General features: G+C 46.3%; 1 protein-coding gene across 5 annotated transcripts; it reads left to right on the plus strand.

Moving 5' to 3' along the window:
- The first annotated feature begins 4,285 nt into the window (after nt 1-4,285).
- ZBTB18 (zinc finger and BTB domain containing 18) lies at nt 4,286-12,317 on the plus strand. Of its 5 annotated transcripts, none has more exons than XM_054822223.1 (3): nt 4,286-4,803; nt 6,272-6,355; nt 8,454-12,317. In XM_054822223.1, exons 2-3 carry the CDS (start codon nt 6,343-6,345, stop codon nt 10,034-10,036), a joined length of 1,596 nt encoding a protein of 531 aa, XP_054678198.1. In that variant the 5' UTR covers nt 4,286-4,803; nt 6,272-6,342; the 3' UTR covers nt 10,037-12,317. The 5 variants fall into 5 exon arrangements, with proteins under 5 accessions (XP_054678198.1, XP_054678200.1, XP_054678196.1 ...); XM_054822221.1 differs by lacking the exon at nt 4,286-4,803 and adding an exon at nt 5,004-5,365; XM_054822226.1 differs by lacking the exon at nt 4,286-4,803 and adding an exon at nt 7,566-7,589 and having other exon boundaries at nt 5,415-6,355.
- Nucleotides 12,318-12,847: the final 530 nt, after the last annotated feature.

Consider the following 12,847-nt stretch of genomic DNA (forward strand, 5'->3'; position numbering starts at 1 on the left):
GATATTTGACTACAGATGAGCAGTTTTAATTGTCAATTCCTTTTTTTCCATGGAGAACAAAATGCATGGTAATATGGTAATATGGTAATTGGCACAGCACTGCTCTACAATTTGAAGAAAAAGTAGACAATTGTGTTATAGTGGGTATAAGAAAGAAGTATTAAGGGCCAGATTCACAGTAGGTTCTACGGTACAGCTGTGTTGGGTTAACATTTAAATTTATGGCGCTGAACCCAAATATCACGCCAGCATCTTTGACCTTTGTCAGCTCAGGCTCTTCTGATAGACTGTCCTCAAGAAGAGTTTCCAAGAGCATAAAGCACAATTCAAACTCCAGAAACGAATGCGACGATCACATTTCAAGGCTTGCAGGCAAAGCTGGCATCTGCAGAGCAGCTCGCTACGTATTAATCAATCTTGAGCAGCAACAAACAATACTGGGAGATTCACCACACAAGCCGTTTTAGAGAAGACGCCAGGAAAGCTCGACGTTCTCAGATCAGAGGCGAGCGGGGAGGCTCTACCAGAGCTGCAGGCGTTCCTGTAGCACCATGTTGCAACGTCAGCATTGGTTATGAGCCAAAGGCCTTCAGGCTTGCTTGTTGCCTGGAGGATATAAATGAAAGTCAGCAGGTGCAAAGGTGCAAGAAGTGCAAAATTGCATCATGTCTTTCCAAACTGTGTTTGTGCAGTAAATGAGACTCATTTCTTTCCATGCTAAATCAAGACCATTTTTATTTTCTTTGGCTTATGAATGTTCTTAGTTCAATTTTTGTGTATGTTCTCTACAGTACCTTGGGATGCCCGAGGTGATTTATAAATATGTGTAGAGACCAGGTGTATTGCCAGATGTTTATATCCCTTTACAACAAGGCTTCACCATCCCTTTCAATGGAATGTTCATCTTATATTATTTTTTCTAATAAAGGATCAACTGGACTACAGGGTATTTGTGAGATTTCCCTGTGCAGGATTTTTTTCTTAATTCACTTTTCTATCATCTTGTTTCTATATTTAAAATAATGCTAAGTCTTTAAATCTCTCTAAGTACTCTTTAAAAAAATTAGAGTTCCTTTCACATAAAAAAAAATCACAGACAAACGTCAACAGTTCCAGGTTTAAATCAATGAAGTCTGACTCACTGCCAAAGAGATTTTTAATCTTAAAGTGTTACCTACACTCACTTTTTTTTCTGTTTCACTCCATCTCCCATTTAGAAACAGTAAAAAATTGTTTTATTATAACAGTTGTATAAACTGTAATTGCAGATCATTCTCTTAAATATAACTAGTAAGAAATAACCTGTAGCCCTGAGGGCGAAACAGCCTGAAGGGGCAAGAAGGACAAAGTGATTTGCCCAAGGTCATATAGTCAAGTGATAGAATGGAAAAGAAGATAGAACCTGATTTAATTAGGAGTCAGCACTGTAAATACTAGGTGACAGGCAGTAAGATTTTTCGCAGTACGTTTTAAAACATAAGGAGGTAAGTTCATGTGTACGAGGAGGAAAGCATAAGTGAATGAAATGTATAAACAGCAATGCCCCATGAAATTTTATTTTAAGATTATTTTTAAATTCCAGGTCTTGTAGAAGTCTATAAGGACCTGAGAAAGTCCATTTGCTAAATGTCCTCTTTAGCAAATAAATTCTTTGATTTTTTTCATATTAAGCAGCCTCACTGTTCCCAGAATTTTATATCATGAGAATGACTAAACTGCCTCCCTCAGTAAAGCTGCACTTGTATAAGTAAGTATTCAGAAACTGAGGTCTTACTTACCGACCCCAAGCAGTTGGTGAGGTTTATACTAGGAAGCATGAGGCAGGATGCAGTTTAGAGATCTAGGACAACATAGTTAATGTAATCATTTCAGACACATTCACTGACAGTTCAAATATACATGCCTGCATAAGTTATTTGTATGTTCTAGATTAGAAAAAAACCCCAACAACTTTAGAACCATTTTCAACAGTAAACATTAAAATACTTTCAGCGCTTATTTTTGCAATTGAAAGAAAAAGCAGCTTAGTAGTTATAGGGAAGATGTTCAAGAAATGACAGGCGGCGGGGAACAGAGTACTGATTTTTCTCAGATGAAGTGATTATTAGCTCTGAGGAGACAATCAGGAAACATGAAGAGTCAGCATCTTAGCTGCTGTGTCTTGAAGACAAGGACAAAACCCCATCGAGTTCCAGGTATAATGGAATACGGAACACAATGCCAATGGAAAAAAAACCAAAAACCTTAAATATGGAATTGTATCAGTATCTAAGATGGACTGAGACACTATGAGGTTAATTAAAAAATCCCACACCAGGTTTGCATGAGCAATCCGTTCACCAAAGGATAGAGAGAAAAGTGTTTTCTTTTGTACATATGTTTTTTTATATATACGTATGTAATGCTCGAAGTATATGGACACCTAGATGCTAGCTGCTGTGTGATATACATAGCAGTGCTGTCAAATAAATTAAGCACAGCTAGAATTCAGTATGTTTCTTCGTAACGGTTTCATATTACTGAAGGAGACTAAGTACGTGCCTTCAGCTTTTGTACCTATTCAATCAATTTTGGTTATTAATACGTAACCAAGTTCTTTTTCCTTGCTGAGCCTTGTTTTCTTCAAAATACTTCTCTGAGTTTACTGTTTACCTGAAACTGAAGGGGAGCCAAGGAAACACCCAACTCCTTGGATTAGTCTTTTCCTAAGAAGACCATAGCTCTTCAAGCCTGGCCTATCCTAACCCACCATTAAGCTGTGGCACTCCCCAAAGCCGCTGACCTCAATTGGCCTGCGAACCACCACAAGGTCTGCAGAGCTCCTTCTCCCCTCAGGCACCGTCTCTGCCCAGGAGCAGCCAGGCCTGGGCACCTGCACGTCCCAAACACCACTATCCCGCTAGCGCTGCTCCTCCTAACCTGCCCTGCTGCGGCGGGAAGCACAGAGATCACCCACACAAACGCAATGCCAGAGGTGGAAACTCTAGCCCAGGGAAGGGCAATTCATTAAAAGAGAGAGGAGCCAAAGCATGCTCCCATTGCGCTCTTGTTACAAATTCACAACCGGCCTGTGCAGACTGAAGAGAGAGGCTAGGATGCAAACTATGGAATTACAAAGGTAAATATTTATTCATGCGTATGAGGTGCCCCAGCCAAACTGCGCACACCCCAGGGATTTTTTGTTAGGAGTTTTATACAAGGATATGATATGAATCACCTAATCGCCTGCTAATGCATATTTCTAATTATCTAATCATAAACGTGGAACAGCAAAGCGAATATATTTTTGTATGTCTTGCAGCAGCAGCATCCATCAGCATCCTTGTGGCTTATCTGTTAATCCAGATGTTTCTGTCATCAACTTCTGCAGTTACCAGGCATGAGCAACTTGCGTTTCTCTTAGATATGGATCTTGGTAAATTTTGCAAAAAGTTTCCTGATCTTAGTCAATCGTTTGTTCTTCTTAGCAGGGACAGGTGATCGGTCTTGGGTCCTGAGACAGTAACACAGCTGTTTTACACCAGTAACGTTCTTGGGTCCTAATGACTGCACGGTCTCAATAATTTACATCACACGCTCCGTCCTGAAGGGCCCCGAGGTAGCACGGTGAGTAACGCCCAGGCGGCAGGCCTGCCTGCTGCCAGAGACGTGCGGGCAGCCCACACGGGGCAGGCGGGGGGTGACTGCAGGCAAACTCCTTGCGAAGCGAGAGGGGACAGGGCTGGGCAGGGCTGGGCAGTCTCCTGAGGCCGCCGAGGCCTCCCCAGCCAGGCCAGCGCAGTGACACACACACACACACACACCCCCCCCCATGCATGGCCTAGCCCGGCACAGGTGGCCCCACCACCTGCGAGGCCAGACAAGAGTGCAGGGACACGTCAGAGACGGCCAGCCTTGCACCCCGGGGAGCCGAGCCGAGCCCAGCCCACCCCAGCCCAGCCGAGCCGCCCCACCGGGACACGGCCAAGCCCGACCCCCGGCCTCGGCCGCACCTGGCGCCCGTCACCCCCTCCGCCGTCCCGCCATGCACCGCGCCACCCCCCCCCCCCCCCCCCCGCCCCGGCAACCGGCACAAGGCCGCGGCCCGCGCGCGCCCTCAGCAGCAAAGCTCCGCCCCTCATGCCCCGCCCCTCCTCGCTCGCCCCGCCCTCTGCCACGCCCCCTTGCCGGGCTCTGCGGGGCCACGCCCCCTTCCGCCTCAGCTCCCCGCCGGGTCACGCCCCCTGCCTCACCGCGCGCCGCGATTGGCGAAGCCGCCGGCCTTCCCGGGCCCCCCTTCTCCACTCAGCGCTCGCCGCGGCCCGTCACTCATCGGCGGGACGCCGCTCCGGTTGGCGGCGGCGGCGGTGCGGGCGGGCCGGGCTGTCAGTCAGGGAGCGGAGTCCGAAGTGGGGAGCGGGGAGGGGGCGAACATCTGTCTGCCGCAGCCCGGGCCCGGCTGTGCCGCCGCCGCCGCCGCCGTGCGTGCGCCCGTGCTGCGTGCGCCCGGCGCCCCCGCCCTCCATCCCCCCCCCCCGGCCCCCGCCCCTCCCCCGCGCCCGGCCCCGGGCTCCGCGCCGTCTCCGGCCGTCGGTGCCATGGGGAGCCGCTGAGCGCGGGGCCCGCTTCGCTCCGCCGGCTGCCCCGCTCGCTCCTCAGCTGCCGGCAGGGGGGAGGCCGGGGGGGCGGCGGCCAGCGGGCGCGGGGGGCGGGCGGGGGGAGGGCGGGAGGGGGGCGAGACGCGATCCCGGAGCGGCAAGTGAGCGAAGAGGAGCCGGCGGGCGGCGGCGGCGGGAGCGCGGGGACTTCGGGCCGCCGCGGAGTGTGAGTCCCGCTGCCCCCATCCCCACACACCCGCCGGGCCGGGGCCGGGGCCGGTGCGGCCCCGCGGGGCGGGCGGAGTTGGCGGCGGGTCCGGCGGGGGGTGGGCGCAGCCGGGCGGAGAGGCGGGGGGCGGGGGCAGCCCTCCGCGGGCGGCGGGACCGGCCGCCCCGGCGCCGCTCCCGGTTACTTTTCTTTTGTTGCCGCCGTGACCCGGGGGCGGCTTTTCCTGCGCGTCGGGCAGCCGCTTCCTTCTCCGCGGGGCGGCCGCCGGCGCGCCCGGCCACGGCCCCGGCCCCGGGCGGGGGTGGCGCTGCCCGGCGGGACCAGGCCCCCGCGCCGCGGGGGGGCGGCCGGCCCCGGCCGGGGGTGTCGGGGCGGTGGGGGACAGCCCCGGCGAAAAGTTGCCGCCGCCCGGCGGCGATGGGGGTGCCGGGCCCGCCGGGAACTTGCTGCGCGCCGCCGCCGCCTCCCCGCCGGCCCGCGGCGCCGCGCCTTCCCCTCACGGCCCGGCCCGGCCCGGCCCGGGGGGCGGCGGGCTCGTCCCCCGCCCGGCAGCAGGCAGGTGAATCGCCCGACTTGGTAGACGCGAGTGCGGCGTGAGCGTCACCGGAGGGGCCGGGGGCCGGCCGGCGGGGCCGATCCCGCCGGCGGTGCGAGGGGCACGGCGCCCGGCCGCGCCGAGTCCCGCTCCCCTCCCTGCCGAGCGGCTGGCGGGGTGAGAGGGGGGCACTGGGGCTGGGGGCCGGCGTCCCGGTGCCACAGCAGTCAAATAAATGACAGCCCGAGCCCCCGCAGGGAGAAAGCGATTTATGGGTAAAGCTGAAGGCTTGAAATAGTGCCCCGGCCAGGTTAACTGCTTTGGTGTTTTAAATGAGCTGGAGTTTCAGGGCTCGGTATCACTTATGCCGTCTAAACGTTGAAACTGAAAGGACCGACGGCGAAGCGGGGAGCTGTGAGTTGAGTAAATAGGTTTGGTTAATTCCTTCTCTTAACTGAACCTCTGGGCTCAATAAAACCGAATTGGTATGGATTTCTCGAGTAACCCCATGGCTGGGGTATGCTGTCAGTACACGAAGCGGTCCTCCAACTTGAGGCAGAAGTGTTGCTATGCTGCAAATACAGTAGAGCCCCATATGTTTAGGATTTTCTTTTTTTTTTTTTTCCTCCCTGTTAGAAAGTTTGAAAAAAAGAGACTTTGAAGTATTTTGTTTATACTAACAGAAGAGAAAAGTTCTCCTAAGAAAAAGCTGGTGGCAGGAGTGTAGAGGAGTAGCATATGGCATTAAAAGGAGCACAGCTGGAGGTAGCATTTCCATCTGAACATGATGTCAGAGCAGCTGACAGCCTGCCATCCCTCAGCCTTTTATTCTAACACACAGACAGGGAGTTAGTGTGTGCAGATCTGTGTGTGGAGAAGGTATCTCATTCCTCTCTAACATCATCTCCACTTTGCATCTGTCTCTCCTAGTCTGCTTTTTTTCCACCGATCTAACAGACCTGGAGCCAGCAAGACTCAGAGGAAAGGACTTAATCAGGTTTATGTGTACTAAAGGTAGGAGTAGCAATAGATTAGATACAGCATATTTCTGTTTTGGTGTGTTGTTTATTGAATTTCAGAAAAAAAAATCACATTACTTTTCTAACCAAGTTTAGAGGTAATATATGAAATTGAGTATTAAATAGATAAGTGGACTTAATCGAAAGGCTCGGGCTACAGTTGGAGAGTATGAGTTCTTGGGCACATTGTTAGCATTAACTTTAATGCATATTGTGAGAATGTCTTGGTTTGGAAGAAGGAGAGAGCAAGTTCATTCTTCATTTCTGAGACCAAAACTGCAATGGATTTAGTGGCAAGCCTAAAGAGACTTCTGCTTTATGTTCTTGTATTGTATCTTTTGAATGACTTTACGGGGGTTTTAGTGAAATATACAAAAGTGTGCTTTTTTTTTTTTTTTTTTTAAAAAGGATCATTTTGGCTAAAATGTGTTTGTGGGGAAGTCTTTCATTAAACTTCACGGTTAAATATCCAGCAGCTCAGAACCGTTGTAGCATACAGCTGTAGTGCTTCTGAAAGATAGAAATCAGTTATGTGTTTAAAAACTTTTGTACCCGGGAGAATGGCTTGACTGGTTTCCTCTTTTCTTTCTCGCGTGTAGCATTTGAAATCTTTTATTTCAGCATAACAATAATTATTTGAAGGAGTTTTTGTATTTGCGACTAATTTAGAACTTGTAGATTTGAGCTGCCTGAATTGGCCAGACAGCTGTAATCGCACTCCTCTATTCTTAATCTCTTTATCTGGGCAGCAGCTGCCATATGGCCACAGTCAGCTGGATCAGATGTTTATAAGCTTCCTTCTTCGTCCCTCTCTGTCCTTTCAGCCTCCTAATTTGATCACAGCTACCTTGTGAGCTGCCCTCCAATCTTTATTTTTAGCCCTCTTAAGGATTAGGATTGATGTTGGCTGTGGGGCACTTAAAGTGATTGTATTGTAAATCTTCGTGCTTTACTCTAGCAATGGTATTTTACAGAATATAGTAGGGGTTGTGTTGTAAGTTTTAGTACATCTTGGTTTGCGAGGGATGAGGATTTTTCAATAATATCTGCCAGCCTAGAGAGCCACGATCTGCTTAGATGATTTAGGAGAACATTGCTATCAATCACAGAAGAATAGATTAAGACAGGTTTTTAAGGGATTTTACTTTCTATTTGAGTTTTGACTTCTCTACTTCTTTGAAGTTTATTTTTTCTTTATCATCAAGGAAGGTGAACAGAAAAATACTTGGGTAAGAACAGTACTCAGGATGCTGATTTTAAATATGCACACATGCACACACGCTCACGTTGAATGACTTTTTTTTTTTTTTAAGTTTGGTACTGCAAACTCTGGCTGGTGTGGGAGGGGAGGGAAATTTCTGTCCTTCTGCATAGGGGAAGCAGTGCTCGTTGGCGCTTTGGTTGTTAGTTTTCTTTTGTAAATTCTGCATGTTGGCAAAAAATGTTCATGTTCTATTGTACAGTATGGAGAAGGCTTAAAACCTGAAACTGTACTTAATACAAGAAGAAAACCACGCGAACTAAATTTCTAAAAGCCTTGATTTTGCTGTCGATATAAATTGACACCCGTAAATAATTTCTATACTTTATGAATGTAGACCTTCAGATTTCGGTATATTAGCATTTCTTCATGTACAAACCTCTCCTCTTACTACAATTTGACTTGAAAAAGAAGGTTGATGATCGGATTTTAATTTTTTTTTTCTTCCCCCTCTGTGATCTCTCAAACTTAGTGTTAAAAAAAAAATATATTTTTTTGAGTCTGTCCTCCTAGGGATGCAATCTGGAGGAAGTTGCCTTAAAAAAATAACTGTTGAACAGATTTTTTTGAACAGCAGTGATACTTTAAAAAAATTACAGATGTACCTATGTGCTTATTAGAACGGCTTATTTACCCCTGAAAGGAAATGGCAACTTCAGTGGTTGATCGGGAAAAGAGTTGCCATCATACACTCATGTGAAATAATCTTTGCGTGGTGTCACTAGCAGAATTCTGGCAATATAAATACAAGGTTTTAGAGTGGAATAACTTGGATTCATAAGTTCTGTGATTCCGACCTACGTTTAATTTCTAAAAATCTCGTTGCTTATAGGTTATGAAGACAGTATGGAGTTTCCTGACCACAGTAGACATTTGCTACAGTGTCTGAGTGAGCAGAGACATCAGGGTTTTCTTTGTGATTGCACTGTTCTGGTAGGAGATGCCCAGTTCCGAGCGCACAGAGCTGTACTGGCTTCATGCAGCATGTATTTCCACCTCTTTTACAAGGACCAGCTGGACAAAAGGGACATTGTTCATCTGAACAGCGACATTGTTACAGCCCCAGCTTTCGCTCTCCTGCTTGAATTCATGTACGAAGGAAAGCTCCAGTTCAAAGACTTGCCCATTGAAGACGTGCTAGCAGCTGCCAGTTATCTCCACATGTATGACATTGTCAAAGTCTGCAAAAAGAAGCTGAAAGAGAAAGCAACCACGGAGGCAGACAGTACAAAAAAGGAGGAAGACGCCTCAAGTTGTTCAGACAAAGTGGAGAGCCTCTCCGACGGCAGCAGCCACATGCCAGGAGACTTGCCCAGCGATGAAGATGACGGAGAAGATGAAAAATTGAACATCCTGCCTAGCAAAAGGGACTTGGCGGCTGAGCCTGGGAACATGTGGATGAGATTGCCCTCAGACTCAGCAGGCATTCCCCAGACTGGCGGAGAGGCAGAGACGCACGCAGCAGCAGCTGGAAAAACAGTAGCCAGCCCCTGCAGCTCAACAGAGTCTTTGTCCCAGAGGTCTGTCACCTCCGTGAGGGATTCAGCAGATGTTGACTGCGTGCTGGACCTGTCTGTCAAGTCCAGCCTTTCAGGAGTTGAAAATTTGAACAGTTCTTATTTCTCTTCGCAGGACATGCTTAGAAGCAGCCTGGTTCAGGTGAAGGTGGAGAAAGAGGCTTCCTGTGATGAGAGTGATGTTGGCACTAATGACTATGATATGGAACATAGCACTGTGAAAGAAAGTGTGAGCACTAATAACAGGGTACAGTACGAGCCGGCCCACCTGGCTCCGATGAGGGAAGATTCGGTCTTGAGGGAGCTAGATAGAGAGGACAAGGCAAGCGATGATGAAATGATAACTCCAGAGAACGAGAGAGTCCAGGTGGAAGGAAACATGGACAGCAGCTTGCTCCCTTACGTGTCAAACATCCTTAGCCCCGCTGGCCAAATTTTCATGTGTCCTCTCTGCAACAAGGTCTTTCCTAGCCCCCACATCCTGCAGATCCATTTAAGCACGCACTTTCGAGAGCAGGACGGGATCCGCAGCAAGCCTGCTACCGATGTCAATGTCCCGACCTGCTCGTTGTGTGGTAAGACTTTTTCTTGCATGTACACCTTGAAACGTCATGAGAGGACTCATTCAGGTGAAAAGCCCTACACTTGCACCCAGTGTGGGAAGAGCTTCCAGTACTCCCACAACCTGAGCCGCCACGCAGTGGTTCACACGCGGGAGAAGCCTCATGCTTGTAAGTGGTGTGAACGCAGGTTCACGCAGTCTGGAGACCTTTACAGACACATTCGGAAGTTTCACTGTGAGTTGGTGAACTCATTGTCTGTCAAAAGCGAAGCACTGAGCTTACCTACTGTCAGAGACTGGACCTTAGAAGATAGCTCACAAGAACTTTGGAAATAAAATTTTTATATATATAAATAATATATATATAAATCTATATAGTTGTGGTACAGTCTAAAAGCAATCTTGTTTCCTTGAACTGAAAGTTTGGCTATTAGCTTGTTTTTGCACTTTAAGGCAGCATGAATATTTCACTAATTTAGCACTCCGATAAAAATGAACTGTAGAGGTAATCCGACAAAGTAACAAATTACGGAGCGTATTTTTTCCCTTTTCAGAATAGAAGCCAGCGGATACTTTACTTCTAAGGAATCTCCGATTCAAAAAAAATTTGGATGTGGCTTTATTCTCCCCAAAACACTGCGTTCTTTTAAGCTCTCGATCTTTTTTCTCTTAAAATCTGAATGTAGAAATCCTCTCCCAATTTTGTCAGTTCCTTTACATTTCTATAATTGCATGAGTCCTTTCTAGCTGTTGGAAACCTGAATGCTTTTAGACCCAAATGGAAAATTTCTGAAATGCTGGATTATCTATTTTTAAACAAGCAGTTGACTTAAAACTTATTATGGCAACTTCTGGATTTCTGACAGTTCCCACTGGAAAAAAAACAAAAAAACAAAAAAAACAACACAAAAACATAAAACAAAAACCCCGAGAGTACACTGGGATCACTGGGACTCTGTCTTACGTGAAGGTTTGCTTGGGATGCAAAAGGATATTGCAGCTTCAGCAGTGATGAACTGTGTGTTTAAAAAATGTGAATTACTGTTATTGTATACTGTAATTGATTACATGGGCCGGGGGGAGGTATCAAAGAACTTGGCAGGTTGTGTTGATGCTCTTAGTTGAGTCTTGAAAAGTAAATATTAACGCTACAGAAATGCATGAGTTTCAGTATATTTTTGTCTTTGTTTGCATTGTATAACTTTAACGAGTGAGTTGAAAATTATTTAATTTCCTTAGGAAAAAAAAAACCTACACCGTTGAAATTGCCGGTGTTACGAAGAAGAGAAATGCACTGTTTTTATTTTATCTAATTTAAATTTACTTTCCCACTGTCTTTAAGTTGAGAAGAACTTAAGCTACGAGTCGCCGATCTAGCTACGTTAACAAGGAAAAAAAAAAAAGAAAAAAAAAAAAAGAATGTTTACAACCAGACTTCGAGATTTGCATGTGCGGTGTGCATTTACTAACCCCAGACCCCTTCTAATTGCACAGACCCCACGCCAGCTCCAGCTGAGGTGCGTCCATTTCCCCAGATGAGCATTTGTAGGATTCCTGCTGCACCACTCCACCACAATAGGTCGTTCTTTTTTTTTCCCCCCCGTTGAAAAGAGGCTGTGGACTGAAAAAAAAAAAAAAAAAGAAAAGAAAAGAAAAAAAAAAGCCCCGGGCTGAAAGGCCTGGGAAGGCCTGAGTGACAGGGGGGCCGGGGGAGGGCAGGGGAAGGACTATGTGTATCCAAGCAGCAGAGACTGCAGCCTGACGTGTGGTTTTAATGACCAACACGCAGGTCAAAAGCATTTTGCACAGTGTTTGTTTTCCTGTCTTGCACTTACAAATAAGGTCTATGGGAGTAGCATGGAAAACGTTTGCTGTTTTTCCCTTTTTTTTTTCTTTTTTTTTTCTCTGCTTTTGTTTAAAATTTGATCGCCTTAACTACTGTAAACATAGCCTATTTTTGTGCTTAAGATACTGAATGGAAAACTCCATTGTGTATTGCTGGACTGTTTTGGAAATATTTGGTCAAATGTGTGTTAATTTGGCTGTAATGGCATTTAAAACAAAAAAAAAAAAGCTGTGAAAATGGCCTTGGAGCGTTATCTTTAGTTACTTGAATAGTTTCTAGGTTTTAAAACTACATTCTTTTCTTAAGTTAGAGAAGACAATCAGTGTCTGAGGAAAATGGACTTTCTCTTGGATTTTTTTGTGGTCCTCGTGAGTGATTGCTTTTTTCCTTTCCTTAGTTTCACATTCTTCTTTTGTTCTAAAACTTAGACTGACATCTAGCTTTGACAATCATAGTATGTTTTATTTTCCTGAGGGGGGAATAACTTATAATGCTGTTTAGTTTTGTACTATTGGTGTGTTGGTGAATTTTTAAACTGTGTGCTAACTGCAATAAATTATATGAACTGAGAAATCAATTCCCTTGTCTTTTTTCCCTCTTTTAAATTATAGTTACGGAGTATTTTTTATAATGTGTAACTTTATTACTTTTGTACAGACTTCTATTGCTAACTGTGTATGGAATATGTTTTCAGTATGCTTTTGAGCACTTTGTTGCTAACGTACATATTTACATCTCACTTAACATTTAAAAAAATTAAATGCTTGTGTTTTGAAAGCATTTCTCTGTGTGTAGCTCTCGATCATTCTGTAGAGGGATTTTTTCATTAGTATTTTTTTCTTCTGCAAATACTTCCACAGAAGCAATCTATTAAATTCCAGGAATTTTGCTACCATGCAAATATCTATACAGAGGCACAGTTCCTTTTCTGGGCTTAATTTCACCCCAAGGAGCTCTCTCGGGCTCACTCTTTTGTATTCAGTCTCTATCGGAACGTCAGAGCAGAAGGCAACAACTTAATCTGAAGCACTGACTGGGCATTGACTGGCCGTCAACGTTACAGTAGGCAGTCAAAACGTCCAAAATACCGGTAATACATCAAAACTGTCTGGACTACAGGGGAAAATTAAAATAATCCTAAATCTGGTTGGGGACTTCTCTTACGGACTAAACGTTTCTTTAAAAAAATATAAAATGAAGCTTAGCGAAACCTTTGAAAAAGAACTGGTTTAGATGCTTGTTGCAGGATATACCCAGAATTCTTGTTCGAGGCCGCTCCATCCTAGGAACGAGACCAGCAC

The sequence above is a fragment of the Grus americana genome, chromosome 3 (genome assembly GCF_028858705.1).
Source record: "Grus americana isolate bGruAme1 chromosome 3, bGruAme1.mat, whole genome shotgun sequence".
In the NCBI taxonomy this organism is placed as follows: domain Eukaryota; kingdom Metazoa; phylum Chordata; class Aves; order Gruiformes; family Gruidae; genus Grus; species Grus americana.